Genomic DNA, 23,970 nt, shown 5'->3' with positions numbered 1-23,970 from the left:
ACTGTGCATAGTATTCCTGGTGTGATCTCACCAAGGCCCTGTACAATTGTAGCACGTCTTACATAAGAACATAAGAACATAAGAATTAGGAACAGGAGTAGGCCATCTAGCCCCTCGAGTCTGCTCCGCCATTTAACAAGATCATGGCTGATCTGGCCGTGGATTCAGCTCCACTTACCCGCCCGCTCCCCGTAACCCTTAATTCCCTTATTGATTAAAAATGTATCTATCTGTGACTTGAATACATTCAATGAGCTAGCCTCAACTGCTTCCTTGGGTAGAGAATTCCACAGATTCACAACCCTCTAGGAGAAGAAATTCCTTCTCAACTCGGTTTTAAATTGGCCCCCCCGTATTTTGAGGCTGTGCCCCCTAGTTCTAGTCTCCCCGACCAGTGGAAACAACCTCTCCGCCTCTATCTTGTCTATCCCTTTCATTATTTTAAATGTTTTTATAAGATCACCCCTCATCCTTCTGAACTCCAACGAGTAAAGACCCAGTCTACTCAATCTATCATCATAAGGTAACCCCCTCATCTCCAGAATCAGCCTCGTGAATCGTCTCTTTTTTGCTCTTTTACTCCAACCCCATTCCAATAAAGGCCAACATGCCATTCGCCTTCCTTATTGGTTGCTGTACCTGCATGCTAGCTTTCTATGTTTCTTGCACGAGGACATCTGTAATGTATTTGCTTCATGGGTTCTTTGCTTAAAAATTCATAACAACACATTGCTATTAAGAACTAGTTGGTATATTAGCAAAGATTTAAAAATCACACTAATGTTACTAATTCAATCACCAGGCTCGCAACCATCTGCCTCCTTGTGGATCCCCTGAACCCAACTGGCTGGGGTTTTATTGAGTCTTGTGAACATCTTGTGAACAACTGGCTAAGCCACTCCAAACTCAACAGCTCTACAACTATTTTAAAGTTGAACAGTAAATCAAGTCCTCCCTGATTAAAGGGAGGCACTAAAACCGACAAAATAAACCAATTAAACTTTGGACGTTAATGGATCAAATTAAAATTTGGTTGCCGGGGGTGATGATGCACTCCAGTCCCTCCGCACCCACCTCTCGCGGAAGGTCGCGAGCGTATTGGTGGACACTGCGTGCTCCATCTCCAGGGACACCCTGGCTCGGATGTAACTGCGGAAGAGAGGCAGGCAGTCGGGCTGAACGACCCCCACAACCACCCGCTGCCTGGACCGGTTAATGGCCACCTTGGCCATGCCCAGGAGCAGTCCTATGAGGAGGACTTCTGACCTGCAGGCTCCCCTCCGCACATGGTGCCCAAAGATCAGGAGCGTGGGACTGAAGTGCAACCAGAATTTGAGGAGCAGCTCCTTCAAATATTGGAAGAGGGGCTGCAACCTCGCACATTCAATAAAAACATGGAACACGGACTCCTCCAGACCACAGAAATTACAGGCGGCCTTGGAATCCATGAACTGACTTAAAAATCTATTGCACGGGACTGCTCCGTGCCCCACCCCCTAGGCCAAGTCCCCAATAAATAAAAGGAGGATTCCCACGTAGAGAACACTCCACTGGGGGCCCCCGCCTCCTCCGGACGGCAAGATGGTGCACCATGGCGTGTCCAGACAGCAGACGAGGATGGTAAAGTGGAGAGTGTGCAAGAACAGCCCGTACAGGGATCCCCTCCGCACAGAGCTGAAAGGCATGGAGGGGATTTCTCGGAGGAGACTCAAGTTGTGAGGCGCCGGCTCCCGAAGGAGGTTTCGGGGCTTGGCGCTAATGAGTAATTCCGTCCGGACGGGGCTCAGTTCAGACGGGATCAACCCACGTGCTTGAGCATCCCCGACACACCTAACGGAGTCAGGGCCTAGCGCTATTTTTAGTGATTCGATGGCATTGGCCACGCGCCGGACATCGGCCCAGGATAGGCACCGTGCCAGCTCTTCAGGCGCCATCCATCAGCAGCTCTACAAACCTGTGAGCATACTCACAGGTGCATACATTACAACACCCACATTTTTCTGAACGCCCGACATTTAAAAGTTTCTCACCATTTAAAAAATATGCTGTTTTTCTATTCTTCCTACCAAAGTGAATAACCTCAAATTTCCCTACATTATACTCCATCTGCCACCTCACTGCCCTTTCACTTAGACTATCTATATCCCTTTGTAGACTCTTTGGGCCGAATTTGGTCGCTGCCCATTTCTCGACAGTTGCCGGGTGGCACCTAACTTTTTGCCGCCCGGCACCTATCTTTTTGCCGCCCACTGCCATCAGGTCCCGTCGGGAGCCACTTTCGGCTCCATTGTGTGGGCGGCGGCAGGCAGCGGCAGTCATCAGGCGGGAGCGGGAATGAGCGGCTGGCGCCATCAGCGTGCGGCAGTTGAAGGTCTCTCCACTGGGGGATCTGTTTTCTTTCAACTTGTACAACATCAACCAAAAAACAATGCTTTAAAAGAAAACTTGCATTAAGAAGTGGGAAAAAAAACGGCAATTTTTCAAAAAATGTCAAAATATGGAATAAAACACTCCATTATAAAGGCACTGTAAACATTACAAAAAATCTTCCAAAGACAATTAAGAGCTCTTGTGTCTATTGAGCTTCCCTTATTTCAATTCCAAATGGGCCCACAGGGAGGAAAGATCAAATCTGACCTAGTTATGATTGAATTGTGCTAAGTGTGCATTTAAATATTAAATTTGGGGCCTTGTGTAGGAAATAGGAACAAGCACTTCAACTCAATAAAATGCACTGTGCATAATTGCAGGCCAGAAAAAGAATTGGTGCAAGGTCTTCTCTCTCAATTCACTATTCCCTCTGAGCCAGTTGTTCACCTGCTTTCCTCGTGCAATGTACAGTAGACACCTTAAGTCGCTGGAGAAATACCACCAACGATGCCTCCGCAAGATCCTACAAATCCCCTGGGAGGATAGATGCACCAACATTAGCGTCCTCGACCAGGCCAACATCCCCAGCATTGAAGCACTGACCACACTTGATCAGCTCCTCTGGACAGGCTACATCGTTCACATGCCAGACACGAGACTCCCAAAGCAAGTGCTCTACTCGGAACTCCTTCATGGCAAATGAGCCAAAGGTGGGCAGAGGAAACATTACAGGAACACCCTCAAAGCCTCCCTGAAAAAGTGCAACATCCCTGTTGTGTCTTGGATAAAGAGTCAGACTAGATACTGCAAGTTCAAAGTAAGTGTGACCGTAGTCCTTTATTACAGATCTCAGAATGCCTTTCCAGCCTGTGAGGCCTCCTTATATACAGGTGCTCCCAAGGGATTGTGGGATCCCTTGGGACTCCAGGGGATAAGCCGTCTGGTGGCTAGACATGGTAATTACAGGTTTACATATATAACAACCCCCACTGACACCTGGGAGTCCCTGGCCAAAGACCGCCCTAAGTGGAGGAAGTGCATCCGGGAGGGCGCTGAGCATCTTGAGTCTCATCGCCAAGAGCATGCAGAAATCAAGTGCAGGCAGCGGAAAGAGCATGCAGCAAACCAGTCCCACCCATCCCTTCCCTCAACAACTATGGTTCTCGTATTGGACTGTTCAGCCACCTAAGGACTCATTTTAAGAGTGGAAGCAAGTCTTCCTTCATTCCGAGGGACTGCCTATGATGAGTGCAAAATACTGCTGAGTCTTCTCCACAGCCATATAAACTCACAGGTTTATTTCTATAACAGGTGATTGAATTACAATAACCCTTTACATATATTAAATAAGTTGTTTGTTTGTGCGTGCGTGCACATTTTATAGATATATGCCTGTAGTTTTTTATAAAATAAGTTATTTGGCTTTTTGTTATTTTTGCTATAGTTCAGGCCACCGATTGTAATGCTGAACAAATCTTTTTGGACTGATGTGATGAATAAAAACCTTTTTGTAGGTGACAATCTTTATCTCTATGAAGAGTTTTTATGTTACATGATACATTACTTATTTCAGGACATGACGAGCGCCAGCGAGGTTAAAGTGAACAGTAGCATCAGAAAAACTGATCAGGGAGATGGTCCACCTCCAGCAAACAAACAGCTTTTAGCTTACCAAATGGAAACGGTAATAACTGCCATACTACACTTGGATAATGTTTTATTTAAATTTAATTTCTACTTTACACAGTTCTAGCTTTAAAATTTAAACTTTTTGGATTAGCTAAAATGTTTTGCTGTTTTCCAATGGTTTTGCTTTATGTTTGACTAAAACTATATAACAAATAGCTTGTGTGGTTTTGGGAGCTAAAGCCCAAGAAATTCAATGTGTAAAATGTTGTCACCCCCAGCATCCCCTCCCCTTCCCATGGTACCTTCCCGTGCAAGCACAGGAGATTCAACATCTTTTACCTGCTCCCTTCCCACTATCCAGGGCCCCAAATACTCCTTCCAGGTGAAACAGCGATTTACTTGTACTTCTTTCAATTTAGTATTCTGTATTCACTGCTCACGATGTGGTCTCCTCTACATTGGGGAGACTAAGCGTAGATTGGGTGAATGCTTTGCGGAGCACCTCCGTTCAGTCCGCAAGTGTGACCCTGAGTTTCCAATTGCCTATCACTTTAATTCTCCACTCCATTCCCACTCTGACCTCTCTGTCCTCAGTCTCCTGCACTGTTCCAACGCAAGCTCTAGGAACATCACCTCATCTTTCATTTAGGCACTTTACAGCCTTCTGGACTTAACATTGAGTTCAACAATTTCAGAGCGTAACCGCTGCCAATCTTTGGCTGCCTTTCCCCGCCACCCGCCCCCACACCCACCCCCCCCCCCCCCTTCCAGAGCATGTTTCTTTCTTTCTTTTTTTCTCCTTGTTTCTAATGGCAGTTGGTCATGATCCCACCATTCACACCCTATCTTGACTAATGTTCTTCTAACTCCTGGCATTACCATTTGAATTTGGCCCAATCATCCTTTTTGTCTCTCTAATCTCTCCTGTCTTTCAACCTATTACAGACCTTCTCTTTTGTTCTTTCTTCCTCGCCCCTTTAAGAATCCTTTCTTTCCAAACACTCTCCAGTTCTGACAAAGGATCATCGACCCAAACTGTTAACTTTGCTTCCTGACCCGCTGAGATTTCCAGCATTTTCTGTTTTGATTCCTGTTCCAGCATCCACAATATTTTGCTTTTGTGTTGTAAAATACAATACTGCTTTAAAAATGAGAATTGTCTTTAGCTAGTGCCTGTGATACCTAGACTATATGATTGTGAAATATTTTATATATTTTACAACATTTTAATAGATTTTGTACCAGTAAACTTGATATGTTTCTGCAGGTCTCTGTTATTGAACAGAATACTCATCAGTCAAGTATGGTGAGCAACTTTGAAAATCACTTCAATGATTTCAATGGTAGGCGCACATAATTGTATTATACGTGTGAGTACCACAGCAATGGTTTATTTATGCCATATGCTTCAGCTTAAATTACTTTCAGCTTCAAATTGTCATAAACCACTAATGACTCAAACTCATATTTAATTCAGTAGAAATTGACAACCAGAGCTTGGTGCTAATTAACACAGCCCTTCACTCTCAAAATGGTAATATGTACACACAAAATCCCTTAGCCTAGAACTTCTGCCCTTTCTTAGGATGGAAGTGTGGAGCTGAGTCCCACGCTACTGGGTTTCTAGTACTTCAGAGCAGGAATGGAAAATTCTGATGAAGAGATAGTACATCTTCTGCCTGTCCCCACCCCCCTCCCCTTCCCCCATCCCCAAGATTCCTGCCAGGCATGTTGCTATAAGGTCTAGAAATACTTGTGCCTGTAAAAAAGTGGCGTTGATGCCATTTTGGGCTACAAGTATGCCCCACCAGGAAGAAACTGAGGGATCAATTACTCTTTGATTTGGGAACCTACCAGTGTGGGAGCTTCTCTGAAGAGTCTGACACAGCTTTATTTCTTCAGCTTGACTGGCCAGTGGCACTCCCTCTTAGAGAATTAGAACATTCAACGTTTCAAGCACCCAGTGCTATCAAGCACTCACATTATTAGTTGTAACATAGTAAAACTTTCTCAACTCTGCCTAATAATGTGCCTCAGCCCCAACCTTAGAATAGCTTCCATTCTTGTGTGACCTTTATCCATTTCCTGCACTAGCTATCTTCTGAATGGGAATGATAATTAGTTGCTGTTTTGTGCTTTGCAACTGTGACCACTAGGAACTGGATTAAATGACCTAAACTCCTAGGCGCCTTAGATCCAGCAGACAGAGGAGTCTTTCATCCCATTAGTCTGAGATGGATTTGATCCAAGGCCCCAGAGTTGAAAGGCCAATGTCTAATGCTAATTATTTCTGATTGTATATGAAAGATACTGAATAATGCTCCTAATATCTCCATTTTTCTCCTATGCTCATTTGAATGCACTATTGCTGGGGTATGATTCCATAGGACCCATCAGCTCTCCTCCACCTTGTCCAAGTAGCTGATTCTTACTTTAATTGTGCAATGAGAGAGGAATAATTAGCAATCTTGTTGTGCGAGGCCTCTTGGGGAAGAGTGACCATAATATGGTAGAATTCTTTATTAAGATGGAGAGTGACACAGTTAATTCAGAGACTAGGGTACTGAACTTAAAGAAAAGTAACTTCGATGGTATGAGATGTGAATGGGCTAGGATAGACTGGTGAATGATACTTAAAGGGTTGCTGGTGGATAGGCAATGGCAGACATTGTACATCCCTATCTGGCATAAAAATAAAACGGGGAAGGTGGCTCAACCGTGGCAAACAAGGGAAATTAGGGATAGTGTTAAATCCAAGGCAGAGGCATAGAAATTGGCCAGAAAAAGCAGCAAACCTGAGGATTGGGAGAAATTTAGAATTCAGCAGAGGAGGACTAAGGGTTTAATTAGGAGGGGGAAAATAGAGTATGAGAGTAAGCTTGCTGGGAATTTAAAAACTGATTGCAAAAGCTTCTATAGATATGTGAAGAGAAAAAGATTAGTGAAGACCAAAGTAGGTCCCTTGCAGTCAGAATCAGGTGAATTCATAATGGGGAACAAGGAAATGACAGACCAATTGAACAAATACTTTGGTTCTGTCTTCACTAAGGAACACACAAATAACCTCCCGAAAATACTAGGGGATTGAGGGTTTAGCGAGAAGAAGGAACTGAGGGAACTGAGGGAAATCTTTATTAGTCAGGAAATGGTGTCAGGGAAATTGATGGGATTGAAGGCCGATAAATCCCCAGGGCCTGATAGTCTGCATCCCAGAGTACTTAAGGAAATGGCCCTAGAAATAGTAGATGCATTGGTGGTCATTTTCCAATATTCCATGGACTCTGGATCAGTTCCTATGGATTGGAGGGCAGCTAACGTAACCCCACGTTTTAAAAAAGGAGAGAGAGAGAGAAAACAGGGAATTATAGACCGGTTAGCCTGACATCGCTAGTGGGGAAAATGCTGGAATCAATTATTAAAGATGTATTAGCAGCGCATTTGGAAAGCAGTGACAGGATCGGTCCAAGTCAGATGGATTTATGAAAGGGAAATCATGCTTGACAAATCTTCTAGAATTTTTTGAGGATGTAACTGGTAGAGTGGATAAGGGAGAATCAGTGGATGTGGTGTATTTGGACTTTCAAAAGGCTTTTGACAAGGTCCCACACAAGAGATTAGTGTGCACAATTAAAGCACATGGGATTGGGGGTAATGTATTGACGTGGATAGAGAACTGGTTGGCAGACAGGAAACAAAGAGTGGGAATAAACGGGTCCTTTTCAGAATGGCATACCATTCAGTGGGATACCACAAGGTTCAGTGCTGGGACCCCAGCTAGTTACAATATATATTAAAGATTTAGACGAAGGAATTGAATGTAATATCTCCAAGTTTGCAGGTGACACTAAACTGGGTGGCAGTGTGAGCTATGAGGAGGATGCTAAGAGGCTGCAGGATGACTTGGACAGGTTAGGTGAGTGGACATATGCAGTATAATGTGGATAAGTGTGAGGCTATCCACTTTGGTGGCAAAAACAGATTGGAAGGCAGATTATTATCTGAATGGTGCCAGATTAGTAAAAGGGGAGGTGCAACGAGACCTGGGTGTCATGCTACATCGGTCATTGAAAGTAGGCATGCAGGTACAGCAGGCAGTTAAGAAAGCAAATGGCATGTTGGCCTTCATAGCAAGAGGATGTGAGTATAGGAGCAGGGAGGCCTTGCTGCAGTTGTACACGGCCTTGGTGAGACCACACCTTGAGTATTGTGCACAGTTTTGGTCTCCTAATCTGAGGAAGGACATTCTTGCTATTGAGGGAGTGCAGCGAAGGTTCATCAGGCTGATTCCCGGGATGGCAGGACGGACATATGAAGAAAGACTGGATCGACTAGGCTTATATTCACTGTAATTTAGAAGAATGAGAGAGGATCTCATAGAAGCATATAAAACTCTGACGGCATTGGACAGGTTAGATGCAGGAAGAATGTTCCCGGTGTTGGGGAAGTCCAGAACCAGGGGTCACAGTCTAAGGATAAGTGGTAAGCCATGTAGGACTGAGATGAGGAGAAACTTTTTCACCCAGAGAGTTATGAACCAATGGAATTCTCTACCACAGAAAGTTGTTGAGTTCAGTTTGTTGGATATATTCAAAAGGAAGTTAGATGTGGCCCTTACGGCTAATGGGATCAGGGAGTATGGAGAGAAGGCAGGAGTGGGGTACTGATGTTGCGTGATCAGCCATGATCATATTGAATGGTGGTGCAGGTTCGTAGGGCCGAATGGCCTGCTCCTGCACCTATTTTCTATGTTTCTATGTTAACCCTGGACAGGGTGTTTGGCTTGAGAGACCATCAAAATCAAGCTTGATCCTGTTCTCACCCAATATCTATAAATGTTCACATTCAAATAAAGGGTATTGGCTAACAACCTGGAGCAAGAACCATGGCTGATTTTCCTTCATTTAATCTAGGGTACTGAGACTAATTTTATCGTTCAACTGCTTTCTCAACTGGAATCAGATAACATGGCACATCCCAGAAGTTGAACATGTACCTTTAATCGCCGAGAATTTCCTTAGGGATTCTCCTGCTCCACTACCATAATCTTGGCAGAAATACATTTACGTGTGCAAATGGAGTTTCGTCTAAAGTTACATAGGGAGCAGTAGAAGCTTAGAGGAAATTCACTGAGTATATCCTTGTGCCACACCAGTCAGAAATATCTTTATTCACTGGGTATTGGGGAGCTGCTTCTATATTGTTAAAGGAAAGTTTACTCTCGAGTTAATATTGATGCTACATTTACAGACATGTGTTAGGAGGCCATGTTAATTAAATGACAGGATTACAAGTTTGACTTCTAATCTTTGACTTAAAGATATATACCATCATGCAACTGGGAGTGTAGTATTGATTTTTGGGTAAAACCTTTTAAAACATTTTCTTCCATTCAAGCTTGACTTCTGGCAGGTTAGTCTGGAAGGGGCATTGATAGTACCTGTGAAGGAATTTTGCTAAAAAAAAATAGAATAAATATGGTATGTCAAATGGGAGTTTGGGGGAGATTGTATTTTGCTTTTTGCAGGAAAATGGAGTTGAGAGAGAAGATCGGCCATAATCTTATTGAATGGTGGAGCAGGCTCGACAGGCCGAATGGCCTATTCCTGCTCCTGATTCTTATGTGTTCTTATGTTCTTTCTCCTTCTATTCCAAGAATGTTTTTCACATATTTGTTTTATATTTTATATTGGAATAGTGGATGTAGTGACTGAAGATGAGAAGCCTAAAGCCTCCACTCAGATGTTAAAGCAGCAGTTTGAAAAATCGGCCCAACCCACCCAACTGGCGACTAACACCACCAAACAGATTAAGGTATATATTAGTGTGCTCTTGAATGTGTGCATGTTGACAGCGATGACCATTAACAGTGTTTGACTACTGGTAACACTTATAAATACAAGAAATGCACATTTGAAATGCAGTGGCTTCATTTGGAAAAGTGTACTTTTTCTAACTTTGTGCCTTGATTTTTTCTAATTCTTTTAACATTTATTTTCTCTGCTGCACATCATTATCTTTTCCACCTCCTATCATCTTGTAAATATTGTATCCCCTTTCATCATTTTCCCCCATGTAAAGTATTTTTTGTTTCACTAAGTCATACAATTAGGTATGAAAAGGAACCATTGTGGAGAAATTAAGGATATTTTGAAGAAAGCAGAAAGGTAAGAAATCACTTCCACACACGGGGCTTCCCTAATTCTGACTGCCATCAAATAATGGGATCAATCTTTAAAATCTGCAGCAGAGAAGCAATTTGAAGAAACAAAATATTACAAAAAGTCTTCAATTTTTTTTCAAAATTGCATTGTGACACTAAAATCGAACGTTTGGTGGAATATATTGAAGATGTTGTGTTGACATTGCATTGCATGGAGGCTGATATGAAGCAGAATTCTAAACTGCATGTTGAGAAACCGCAACAAAAACAATGCGTAGTCCAACATGATTATTGACTTTTCCATTAAGACAGAGCATAACTTCCAAGAGATGCAGTGGCCTCCTATTGTTTCCACTTCCAACATTTCCACAGCAACAGGCAAGATTTCTGAAGCTACATCATTAAGAAAAATAGACAATACCACTGCTTCAGTTTATGTCAACTCCAGTAACCGTGGAAGCATGGAAGAATTCCCTCCTCCCCCACCAGATTTACTAAATACACCATCAGAAATAACTTATTCTTCGCAATCTCCAGAACCCTCTCTTTCTTCAACAAAACAAGTCATTCCTAAGGAACTATATTCAAAGCAAAGAAATCTTTATGAGCTGAAACGTTTGTATAAACATATCAATCCAGAGGTGAGAAAGAACCTGGAAAAGGAATTTATACAAGAGATCAGTGAGATTGTGACAAATGAAACTAAAGATAATGATGTAATGGGAGATGTGCAGCAGGCAAAGTATGTTTTTGAACACACTGGTCATAGCCCCCAGAAATGTGTGAGCCCAGAAAGAGAGTATTTAGAATGGGATGAGATCCTTAAAGGAGAGGTACAGTCCATGCGCTGGATGTTTGAGACACAACCATTAGATTCTATCAAGGATGAATCCCCTGACCAAAGCAATGCAAAATGCATTTCACAACAAGGAATGATAGCAGGAGGTGATGTGAAGTACACAGCATGGATGTTTGAGACACAAGCCATTGATATGCTTGGTGTAAGTTCCCCTGAATCTATAGAAACCACTGGGAAGATTCCTGAATTAGCAAGAGGAGATGTTCGCACCGCCACCTGGTTGTTTGAAACACAGCCACTTGATTCAATGAATAAGATTTACCAAGAAGGTGACCAGCCCACAGAGACTTCTGCCACACAAGACGTTACTGCTGGTGATGTCAAAACTGCAAGATATTTATTTGAAACTCAGCCCCTTGATACACTTGGGCACTTGGATTCAGTGGATGAAGTGAACTTCCTGCATCTGAAAACGGAAGTTGAAGAAATTAAAGGAAATGTGAAGAAAACAACAAAGTTGTTTGAAACTCAACCCCTCTATGTTATTAGGGACCAGTCTGGTCAAGTGCTAGAAATCAAAACTGTCAAAAGAGAAGAGATTGAAAGAGGAGATGTAAGAACTGCACGCTGGCTGTTTGAGACAAAACCTTTAGACGTGATTAATAAGGATGTTTCAAGTATTAAGGTTGTATGTGGTATCTCTAGGGAGGAAGTTATTCAAGGTGGTGTGAACAGGGCTAAATGGTTGTTTGAAACACATCCCCTAGACAGCATCAAAGAACAGTTAGAAACAGACACATCTGTCAACTATAAAGAAGAAATACAAGGTGCGGATGTTAGCAGACAATGCTGGATGTTTGAAACCCAAAAGTTTGACTCACTAAAAGACAATGACAATGCAAGACCTACAGAAACTGAAGTAATAATAGGAGGCGATGTGCGTTCAACAAAACATTTGTTTGAGACTGTTCCCTTGGATGCTTTAAAGGACAGCCCAGATGTAGGAAAGCTTAAATATGTGATTGCCTCTGAAGAGGAAAAAGGGGATGTGAGACACCAAACGTGGATTTTTGAGACCCAACCACTTGAGATGATTGGGGAGGAGAAAGAAAAATATACAAAATCAATTCAGCTAGAAGAAATCAAAAAAGGTGATGTAAGCAATTACAGACAGGTGTTTGAAACTATGAATTTAAGTTACATTGATGAATCTAAAAAGATTCAAGTGGATGGTGTGACTAGTGGTGCTGTAATGTCAAATAGAACTTTATTTGAAACAACTCCTCTATATGCTGTTCAAGATAGTGCTGGACACTATCATGAGGTTAAAACTGTGAGGAGAGAAGAAATTGTGAGGGGTGATGTTCGAACATGCAGATGGATGTTTGAGACAACCCCTATTGATCAGTTTGATGAAAGTATTCAAAAATGTCAAATCATCAAAGGGATATCAAAAGAAGAAATACAATCTGGTGATGTGAAAACAGCTAAGTGGCTCTTTGAAACACAGCCACTTGATGCCATCAAATATTTTAGCAATGTAGAAGATGAAGAAATTGTAACAAAGCAACGTGATGATGTTAAAGGAGATGTTCAAACCTGCAGATGGTTGTTTGAGACACAGCCAATGGATGCTCTCTATGAAAAAGTAGATAATAAAAATGAAGTAGATGAGATCCAGAAAGGGGATGTAAAAACTTGTACTTGGTTATTTGAAACTCAACCTTTAGATGCAATAAAAGATAATTCAGAAACCATTATAACAATGCGTACAATACAGCGGGAAGACATCCAGGGTAGTGATGTACGAATGGCCCGCTTTCTGTTTGAGACTGAATCTCTGGGAAATATACAAGGGGAGAAGGACGAAGAATTTAGGCGGCTAACTAAAATAGATATTCAATCAGGAGATGTATCTCGGAAGAAGTGGATCTTTGAAAATAAGTCTCTTGATTTGATTAACTCCAGTTCAGAAGAGGTATTAAAACAAATCAGATCTATGACAGCAGAAGATATTCAGAAAGGTAATGTTATTAATTGCACTTGGCTTTTTGAAAACCATCCAATAGATGCTATAAAAGAAAACTCTGAAGAACGAGAGATTCTCCACACAATCACAGATGTTCAGGGTGGGGATGTTGGTAAAGGGCGTTTCATATTTGAGACCTATTCACTGGATCAGATTAAGGAAGAATCTTCAGAAACTACAGACTTCAAAAAATGTAATATGGAACAAATAGAAAAAGGAGATGTTAAAAACTATACTATGCTTTTTGAAACTCAGCCACTATATGCCATCAAAGATAAGGAAGGATATTATCATGAAGTAACGACTGTTCGGAAAGAGGAAGTGATTAGTGGAGATGTGCGGGGCACCAGGTGGCTATTTGAAACTAAGCCACTAGATTTAATTAAAGAAACTGATGAAGTATATGTCATCAAAGCTGTGACGCAGGAGGATATTCAAAAAGGAGATGTTACTTCTGCACGTTGGAGATTTGAAACACAGCCACTGGACAAAATAGCAGATCATGAGAAAGTAATCCTCAAGACAGTTTGCGATGTACAAGGTGGTGATGTGAGATCAAGTACTCAACTATTTGAATCAGATCTTGATCAGAAATATGTTAGAACAGTAAGTGTCAGTGAAATTCAGCATGGTAACGTAAGGACTGCCACTTGGCTTTTTGAATCGCATACCATTGATGAGATAAAAGGGGAAGATTCAGAATATAAAAAGATTGAGACAGTTGGACGAGAAGATGTACAAAAAGGAGATGTAAAACAGGCCATTTGGCTTTTTGAAAAACAACCATTAGATAGCATACAGGAAATTAATGATCCAAATATAAAAATAGTTCAAGAAGATATTCCACAAGCGGATGTCAAAACTACGACCTGGCTTTTTGAAACTACACCATTGCACCAATTCAATGAAAGTTCAGTAGAAAGGCCAGAAATAGTAGGAAAAAATATTGAAGAAACCCTTAAATCGCTTTATGATTGCAAAATTCTCCAATCCCAAGGAATCCTCATTGAAGCAAATGAGGTTGGAGATGTCAGAATGGCAAAATATCAACTATTGAACCAAACATCCCCAGAGATACAAAAAGAACTGATTGTCAGAGGAGATCTCCAAAACATAATGATGGAATTATTATCCAAAAGAGAATCTACAGAAAAGGGAATCACTGTCGACCATGATGAAAAAGGCAATATCCATTTGACAACAGCACAGCTTTTGAAGAGGACAACAGATATTAATGTAGAAAAAGAAGAAATAATTGGTTGTGATATTCAGCAAGTTATCAACAATCTTTTACGTCGTGACAACTCTTCAAAAAAGGGTATACTGATTCAAGAGAGTGAGAAAGGGGATGTTAGAATGACAGTTTATTCTCTTCTCAACAGAACAGATGATACTAAAGTTAAACAAGATGAAGTTATAAAAGGTGATATACAAGCTGCAATTGATAAGCTTATAGCTACTTCTCAGAGCAGTGAACTTTCACAGAAAGTTAAATTAAATGACACTGAAAAAGGAAATGTTCAATTTTACACAACTTGTATTGAGTCTGGAGCATTAGATTATCTTAAACTACTTCAGCAAGAGACTGATGAGACTGCTGTAGTTCAACAGGAGTCTGAGGAAATAATACATGGAGATGTTGAGGGTGCCAAAAAAATGCTTGAGCAGCAGCAAATGCAAATTGAACGTACAGTTGCAGAGTCTGAAATTTTATCTGGTGATGTCCAAAATGCAGTGCTGGCTTTTATGGCAGAAAGGCAAAATATATCTGCCAATGTAGAAAAAGAAGAAATCATAGGAGGCGATTTAAGAACAGCTTTGGATTCACTCAATCAGGCCATAAATCAGCCTACACTGGTAGAGAAGGAACAGATTGTACGAGGTAATTTATCTGCAACTCTAAAATCTCTTGAAGAAGCAAAATCTCAGAAAAAATATATTGAAAAGTTTGAAGTTATTCCAGGAGACATTAAAAGCACTCTAGATTCTCTAGAAAAGTCAGTAAATACCAGAGCTGAAGCAGTCGAGGAAGATGTGATGCATGGTGACCTCCAGTTTACTTCCAAATATTTGGAAGAAGCGCAAAGCAAATTGAAGCAGGTTGAAAAAGAAGTGATAATGAACGCTGATTTCCAAGTCTCAGTGAGAAATTTATTGGAAACAGCTTCTGAAAAAAAAGCAGTGCCATATCAAATGAGCAATAAAGAGGATGTAAAAGCTACTATCCAAGATCTACTGGAGCCAACACAACAGCAGGTTCAACCCCAGGCCAGTGGAGCAGGAGCTGTTCAAAATACTATTAAAATCCACCAGGAAGGCCAGAAACAGATACCTAATGCAAAGGGTATTGGCCATAAAGGAGCTGCACATGACTCCGTAAAAACTCTCTTAGCAGCTCAAGAACAAAGTAAGATGGATATTACAAAAAATGTTAACACAATGATACGGACAAAACTCAATGTTGAACAACATGAGGGTACTAAAAAGGTTAATATGAAAGCAGATGATTCAGTGAAAAGTGATATACAAGAGAAAGTGCAATCTCTCTTACCACCTGATAAGCAACATCAATATAATGCTTATGACATTTTTAAGGAAGACGTAAAGAAAATCTCAGATGTGCACAGTACCAGGATCACATCTAAACATATTGGTGTTCAAAGTGTACAAGCAACCAGAATCAAATCTACAGATGAAAAATATAATGCACACAAAGTAAAAGAAAACTTTGGTTCAGTTGACAGACAAACAGCTAAACATATGGTTTCAGTCTCAGCAGATAGTCAGAGATCCTTCCAGCCACCAAGAACGACTGATCTTATTGAAATGCCAGATACTGAGATTTGTACAGGAGCCAATATAGCAGTTGCACAAGTCATGAACTCTCAAACCATTCAGGGCACGAGTACTCTTCAGGAAATTGCTCAGGTATCCAATCAAACAGTTCAGACTTTTGCATCTCCGTCAATTATGGAACATGATGTAAAAAGTAAACAGGAAATTAAAAGTATCAAAGAGTTGCATAAAACTGTCGATGACCGTAGCCAGATAATAAATAAAGGACTTGCACCTAAGATCAAATCTGGAACTACTTCATTAGAAAAATTAAGGACGTCTACAAACAAGATGGACATTAAAACTCAAAATACTAGAAAGAAGGGATTAAGCCACGTAAAAATGAACAGAAAGAGTATGCCAGAGGTTCAATTTCCAATTCCACCTCCACCTCCACCAGCCCCGCTGTCCTCTGATGCTGATCTTTTGCTTCCTCCTCCTCCTCCTTCACATATAGAAGAAGATGGTCAAATGTTTCCTCTCCCACCACCACCACCACCATTAGTCCAGATAAAATCAGAGATGTATGAAACTGAACTCCCTCCTTCTCCTCTTCCTCCTCCGCCCTCCCCCCCTATTACTCCTACTATAACTCTTGTCCAGGAAAAGTTCACAGCGGGCTATCTTCCTCCATCTCCTATACAGTCTGAGTTAAATTTACTACCATTACCACCATCCCTTCCTCAATCACCTCCCCACCAAAGGAAACTTGTTATTAAGGCATCAAAGTTACAGTCTTTACCGAAAATGCCAAACCTTGAATCTATCAAACCAAAAGAACAACTGAAGAAGAAAGTACCACTCATTTCAAAGCCAAATGTAATTATAGCTGAAGATTCCACATCATCAAAGCTAGATATTCAACAGCAGAAACATGAACCCTCACAAGAAAAAGAACATGAACCTATTCAGCATTCAACATGTCCACAAGCTATACAATCATCACCCCCTCAACCTGTAATAAGGCCTGTTCAAAAGCTACCACAGAAAAAAGAAGCACAGGGTCCTTCTGCTGTTAACAAAGTTTTTGTGCCACTAGATCCTTCACCCAAAACTGAAACAGCAAAACCACAACCTAAACCTTATGCCAGGAAATTTAAAACTCCTTTAATGATAGCTGAAGAAAAATACAGGAAAGAGAGAGAAGAAATGGAAAAAAATAAAGCAACTAAAATGGTTTGGCCTATAAATATGGGGAAGCCCGTGGCAGAAGTATCGACAAGCCCAGATAAAGGAGGATCCGAAAATACAATGAAGCCTTCAGTTTTCCCAACTGTCACATCAGCTGCTGATTATCTGACTTCTCCAGCTAGTCAGGTAACAGAAACAGAAAATATGCCTACTGTTGCAAAGCATCAAATTTATCCAAAACCAGCAGTGCCCAGTGCCACAAAACATCAGGATTATCCAAAACCAGCAGTGTCCACTATTGGGCATCAGGATTATCCAAAACCAGCAGTGTCCACTGCTTCAGAACATCATGTTTATCCAAAACCAGCAGTGTCCAGTGGCACAAAACATCAGGATTATCCAAAACCAACAGTGCCCACTGCTTCAGAAGATCAGATGTCCACAAAAACAATGTCTTCTGCTTCCGCAAAGTCAGCAGTGATATCTGCTTCAGAGCAACTGCACCGTATCTTAAAATACTCTTCAGATGAAATGAGTAATAAGGAAGAGATATTTAATGCATTTAAAGATTCAGTGAAAGATATTGGCTTGGAAACTATTAAACAACACAAAGAGGTGCACAAAAAAGTACATGAGCAACCTAGTCATCTAAAACCTCAGTCAATTTCTCTGCCAATATTTAAGATTAAAACTATTCAACTACCTAAAGGGGATCAAATAGTGCAAGAAAAGAAAGAAAGTGCACTGTCATACAAAAAGAAGCAAAAACATATTTCAAAACTGGAAGAAAATAAAAATCAAGAGAAAACTGCCATTAAACAGTTCCAACTAAAACAAAATGACTATGTGGATGTGGCTGAGCAAGAGCAGCATAACATTATTGTTCAGCAGCATAATCATTTGGGTGAATATTACCAATCAGCAAGTGACATTAATGTTCAGAACAATGAAAAAACATCTCTTTCGCAGACACTTGCAACAAATATGGCACAAAATCAAGTAAAAAATAAGAAAGAGGCACAACAGCATAATCAACAATCATATACAGCTAAGTTAAAGGAAACCCAGAAAGTGCAACAAAAGAAGGAAAAGGGGGCCATGTACAAAGAAGTGAAGAGTGAAAAAATGCAGAAGCATCATGTTAAGGCTCAGAAAGAAGCATTTCCAAAAATTCAAGGAGAACAAGATCAGCAGAAAGGTGATTTAGCAATGCAAGTAATTAATCAAAGGCCTTTAGGCGAACAGGCACATGTGCAAAAACACCTTGATTGGAAGGAAATTGTAATTTCAGAAAATCAGGTTGAATATAAAACTCAACAGGATTCCTTTCAGGCAAAGGAAGAACAAGTTTGTTATGTAAGAAATGCAGGTAATAAGCAAGGGCTGGTCCCTGCTCACATGGAGGATATAAAACAGGCGAACAAAGAAAGTGGGAATACTGCTGTTCATGAAAAGGAATTTGATAAAGATGCGGCAAGACTTTATGTTGAAATTAGTGATAGTTACCGAAAGCGTGAGGAACTGCAAAACATTTTGATCAGACTGATTCAGTTTGAAAAAGAGAATGACAACATAGATTTAAATGCAATAAAAGCCTTTTTGGAAAAGGTTCCTAAATGGATTACAGATGGCCATGGATTCCCAATGAAGGTTACCAAAGGGAATGATTTGCAAAAGGTGAAAAGAGAACTAACACAGATTAAACAGAATGCATTGCTAAAGCTTGCATATTTTGATGAATCAATACAAAAAGCATTTATTTCTATGTCTGGTTTAAAACCTGAAAAAGGAACGTTTGGTTGTACTGCACCTTCACAGAAGATATCCAAGATAAGCATTGGTTCTTGCAAATTAGATAAACAAGGAAAAAGCAATGTAGAAGAGCAAGCATGTGAAAGTAAAAAGGAACAGTTGAGTGAAATTAGACTTGCAGAGCAGAGAGCTCAGTCTCCAGCAAAAAGAATGCCGTCACCATCCCCTTCTTACATCACTATTGAGTCTACAGCAAGGCGCACAGAATCACCTCTTAGAACTGTTCCCTCTCCACCACTTTCTCACAAAGCATATAGTACACCATCCCCAGTCCAATGGGAAACTACACCGACACCTCCACTATTGATATGCAGCTCAGAGATGCCAACATCTAGAGTTCACACATCTTCAACATCACCCTCTCCACCAAGAGCTAAACGTTATGATCAGCTTGCCAAACTTAAAGATACTACAGCAAAACTGTCACAGGGAATTTCACAATCTACGCAGTCTACACATGTTCCGATAGCAGAAAAAAGGTCGGAAATTATTCCATCACCAGCAACTCTTCGACGTCAATTAAAGATTGAAACACCAGTTACAAATACATTACCTAATCCCGAATCTCCTGTCGTGTCTGTTACGGTTAAGGATATAGCAGAAATGTTTGAAGAGGCAAGAAGGTCAGAAGAAAACAAAGTGTATATGCGTAAGGATCCCATAGATATTCCAGAACGTTTGGGCTCTGACACAGAAGAGTTTGAGTCTGCTGGTAGCAAGCAGAAAGTTCCAATGCCAAAAGTGGATCTTTCAGAACTTGTTCATAAATTTGAAATGCCAGATAAAACTATTTATTTTCAAAAGGAGCCGGTCATAATCACTGAAAGATTAGGAAGTGATGATGAAGATGATCACTTTGGGAAAAAAACTGTGTTTGAGGAAATCCCAACTTTTGATATGAAATCTGTCAAGCCTGTGTTTGAAATTTCTGGACAAGCTATTAGTCCTGAAAATCCCCAGGGAGATGGAAAACTTCTGAAAAAATCTCAACGTTCTCATAAAGTCAAGGAAGGAATGAAGACATCAACACAATCCATGCTATATCCTGAAGCAATTAATAAGCAACTTGCACATGTGGATGAGTTTGAATCTGAAGCAACTGGCTCAAGAACTAGCATTCAGCACTCTGAAATATTTTCAGGCATTGATTCCAGGCATGCACCACCCACTTATGAAGATGTAGTTTCTGGACAGATATTAGATATATCAGCTGATAACACACCTGAAGAATTGCTGAAGAATTTTCAAAAGACATGGCAGGAAAGTGAACGTGTCTTCAGGAGTCTTGGTTACAAAATCTCAGACACCAGTGAAACTATGTGGCAAGAAGATGTACTTCAGGAACATACGGCATTGACTGGTAATCTGCATGACTAGCATGAAGATTAAATATAAAAAGCAATGAAATTAATAACCCCAATGTAGTAGAGATCAAAACTGTAATGGAATTATTACTAATCTATTTTTTTCTTTACTGATTTGCTGTACTATTTTACAATCATCACACTTTTCTTGTGATGAATGTGAACATTGATACTAATACTAAACTAAAACAAATGAGATTTCTTAGGTACTGACATTGAGGTAATAATGCCATAGGATAAATATTTCCACTTGTAAGGCTAACTGGATCACTTCTGAGTGGCAAATTCAACAATTTACATTTCCATAGCATTCCTAACTTACAGAGAGATATCTTTACAGAGTGCTTTCAGAACAGTTTAGATGGGGTGAAAGTATGGTTGGAGGAGGGTTTTTAGGAGGCTTTTGAAAGCAAGATGGAGGTGACAAGGCAGAGGTGCGTAGGGTGGGATTGAAGCTGCTGAAAGAGTAGCTGCTGATAATAGAGCAGTGGGAGTAAGGTACAAGAAGTATGCCAGTGTTAGAAGAATGGTGAATATGCAAAAGGACATACCTGGAGGAGATCACGGTGACAGAGAGGGAGGAGGCTATGGAGACATATTAAGGTGAGGAAAAAGATCTTAAAATCTAACCTCTGGGGTACCAGTGGAGCTTCGTACAGAATGGGGTAATCAGGATAGGAACAGGAGTAGTGCATCAAGCATGCACATTTTGTTAGCTATGACAGCTCTATCTTTTTTATCCCAATTCCCTGCGCATTCTCCCTTAATAAATTAAAAGTTCCTTTTAAACACGATTTTACACTCTTAGGGCTAGAACCTCCACTTTTTTTGCATGCTTAATGCCCACTTAATGCCCATTTTACCACTGAAATGATGTAAAACGCCCATATATCGCCCATTTTGGCACAGAATGGAACGAGGCGGGCATTTTTCGGAAACTTATCACCAAGCGTTACTTTCCCCATGTGCTTAACGCTGGGAAAAAATATTACCACCCGCCCACTTTTTTTGGGCGGAATCAGCAGAATGGGGAATTCAATGCTCTTAATATCGCCCAGCGTTAATTTCCGCACTGATTTAAAACCGAGATTCAATATTAACGCCCGCCCACTCTTTTTTGTCATAAGTAGCATATTTATCGAAACTAGCGGCCATGAGATTGCCCTGCGTCAATTTCACCACCTCGCACACATATCGCCCACAATATCGCTCGCCCCAAAAAACGCCCAGAAAAAGTGGAACTAACCAGAATGAATCACAGTGTTACGGATGCCATGTTTTAGATCACATGTCGCGTCCTTTAAAAGGCTGCTCTGCTTCAACCTCAGCGAAGTTCGGATGTACTCTGCAGGTCACTGGAGTTGATGTGAACATCTGTAAAAACATCTTGACCATACTCTGACCGATTGGAATTGAAGAGGTGTCTTTGTCGGAGCATTCCTTGTTTGTGACTAGTCGGTGGAAAACAGAGAGCTACTGCAATGGGGCCTGTCCTTTCTCAACCTCTCTTGGTGACCAATCACATGCAGCAGACGCGACATTGCCAAAGGAATGCTCCACTGTATTATGTGCCCAATGTAAGAAGTGACAAACAGATGAGGAGGACCAGACGTTACACCCCCCGCAAGTACAAGGAGAAGTATTCTTACCTCGACTTGCCCGACACCACCTGCCTTCGGAGGCTGCGCTTCCACAAAGAGGTTATCACTGAGGTATGCCAGATGATCAGGGCAGATCTGCAGCCTGCCAGCACTATCAGAACTGCACTGTCCGTCGATGTCAAAGTCACAGTGGCACTGTCGTTCGACGCCTCGGGTTCTTTTCAGGCCACAGCTGGAGACATTTGCGGACTTTCTCAGCATGCCACACATCACTGCATTAGACAGGTCACTGAAGCCCTGTACGCACGCAGGAGGGACTTGATCAACTTCCCTATGACCAGGGAGGCACAGAGTGAGAGGGCTCTAGGATTCTCCAGAATTGCAAACTTCCCCAAGGTGCAGGGAGCAATAGACTGTACGCACATCGCGATGCGGGCACCTATTCAGGATGCAGAGGTTTTCAGGAACCACAAGAGATTTCACTCCTGAATGTCCAACTGGTTGTCGACCACCAGAAAATTATACTGGAAGTGAATGCTCAATTTCCGGGCAGCATCCATGATGCTCACATCCTGCATGAGAGCACTGTATCTGACTTGTTTAACAATCAACCACAAGGTCAATGCTGGATGCTTGGGGACAAAGGATATGGCCTCGCCACCTGTCTGATGACACCCCTGCGTGACACCCACACCAAATCCGAGAGGCGATACAACGAGAGCCACAGAGCAACTCGCAATATTGTGGAGAAAACCATTGGAGTGCAGAAGCAGCGCTTTAGATGCCTGGACCATGCAGGAGGCAAGCTCCAATATCACCCTGAGCAGGTAGCTAAATTCTTGGTGGTGTGCTTCATGCTGCAAACCTGGCTATCAGGAGGGGCCTAGAATTGCCTGATGAGTCTGACAGTCGATCTCACCAGAGAGAGGAAGAGGAGGACGAGGAGGCAGACTCTGACATCGGCCCAGACAATCAGGCTGACGCTGAGGCCATGACCCCGCCCCCCTGTAGACCACATGAAAGGCCCGTGGTGGCATGATAGCTGCAAGAGCCTTACGTCAGGAGTTCATCAATGATCGTTTTGTCTGAAAGAACGTTGGTGTTATTTACAAGGCTGACACACTGCTGGATGTGCAGGTGATACTTCAATGGTGGGCATCACCTTGGTGACAGTTCGAGTTTAAGTTGATTAAAGTTAAGTGTGATTATACTCTTTGATATAAAGGAATCACTAGCATGTAGTGGTGTAGCTAATTGAGCCAATGTGCTACTAAATAAAAAATATTTAAACTGAACATTAGTCTGAAATCATCAGTATTTCTGTACAAACCAACCCTTCCCCGCCCCCCCCCCCCCACCACCCCGTTTCTCCTCCCCACCTCCACCCCTTCCCCTCCTGACTCCAAGCCGTTTGGCCGAGGAGGTCCTCACGCGATGCTTCATTGCAGCGGGGGCGGGTAGGTGACGGCCGAAGCGCTGCTTGGATTGATACGGTAGAGGGCGTTCCTGAGGTGGGAACGTGCTCTGAGTCAGAAGCAAGATATTGCTGCTGGCTCTCATTTGTGGTTGGCAATGAGGGTGCAGCACCTTGGGGTGCAGTGCCGCGCTCCGGGACCACTGGGAGCCCTCTGCCACCAGTGTTCCTGGCTACCAGCTCCAGGGCCTCCTCCATCCCTTCCATGTTATATCTCATTTGTTCGACAAAAACTCGGTGCCAACTATGTTCTTGGTGCTTAGTAGGCTTTTTGCTACTGGTGAATCTCCCTCGTGCCTCCCACAACAGCCAGGCAAGCACACACCACAGCCACACACGCTTTCAGTGCTTCTGAGCTCCCTCTCTCTCTATCTCCTCTTCTGCGCATGTCATGATGACCCTTGACCTCCTGAATCGCGGGAATCGAGCTTTGCCATGCTGTTGCTAAGGACGGCGACACTTTATGGCAGGCGGTCAAAAAAATTCAACGCTACTGCCCATTTGATATCGCTCGCGGTAACGCCCATTTTCAAAAATGGAAACTAGTTGTTTTGAGAATGGGCAAGAAGCCGGTGATCTGAAAACCCTTTTTTAACGCCCATGCCAGATATAATGCCCATTTTTGGGCGATAAGCACAAAAGTGGAGGTTCTAGCCCATGATCTTCTGGGGCATATTCACACTTTTGTAAGAAGCTGTTTTCTTGAATTTGTTTTTAACTGGCATAGCTCAAACTCTGATTATGCCCCTTTGTTTTGGATTCTTAA

At 41.8% G+C, this 23,970-nt stretch overlaps 1 protein-coding gene across 4 annotated transcripts in view; it reads left to right on the top strand.

Annotated features, from left to right (window-relative positions):
• Nucleotides 1–23,970, top strand: part of xirp2b (xin actin binding repeat containing 2b) — a 203,308-nt gene that overhangs the window by 158,961 nt on the left and 20,377 nt on the right. For 3 of the 4 annotated variants that reach the window (XM_070875510.1, XM_070875511.1, XM_070875512.1), the window contains 4 exons: nucleotides 3,944–4,054; nucleotides 5,267–5,342; nucleotides 9,695–9,810; nucleotides 10,468–20,125. In XM_070875510.1, coding sequence (XP_070731611.1) covers nucleotides 3,944–4,054; nucleotides 5,267–5,342; nucleotides 9,695–9,810; nucleotides 10,468–20,125 — 9,961 coding nt within the window. Of the gene's footprint in view, nucleotides 1–3,943; nucleotides 4,055–5,266; nucleotides 5,343–9,694; nucleotides 9,811–10,467; nucleotides 20,126–23,970 lie in introns of those variants that run through there. The other variant, XM_070875513.1, reaches the window with a different exon arrangement.

Source organism: Pristiophorus japonicus, chromosome 3 (genome assembly GCF_044704955.1).
Source record: "Pristiophorus japonicus isolate sPriJap1 chromosome 3, sPriJap1.hap1, whole genome shotgun sequence".
In the NCBI taxonomy this organism is placed as follows: Eukaryota; Metazoa; Chordata; class Chondrichthyes; family Pristiophoridae; genus Pristiophorus; species Pristiophorus japonicus.
Note: the sequence above shows the minus strand (reverse complement) of the source record. Positions and strands in the feature narration are given on the sequence as shown.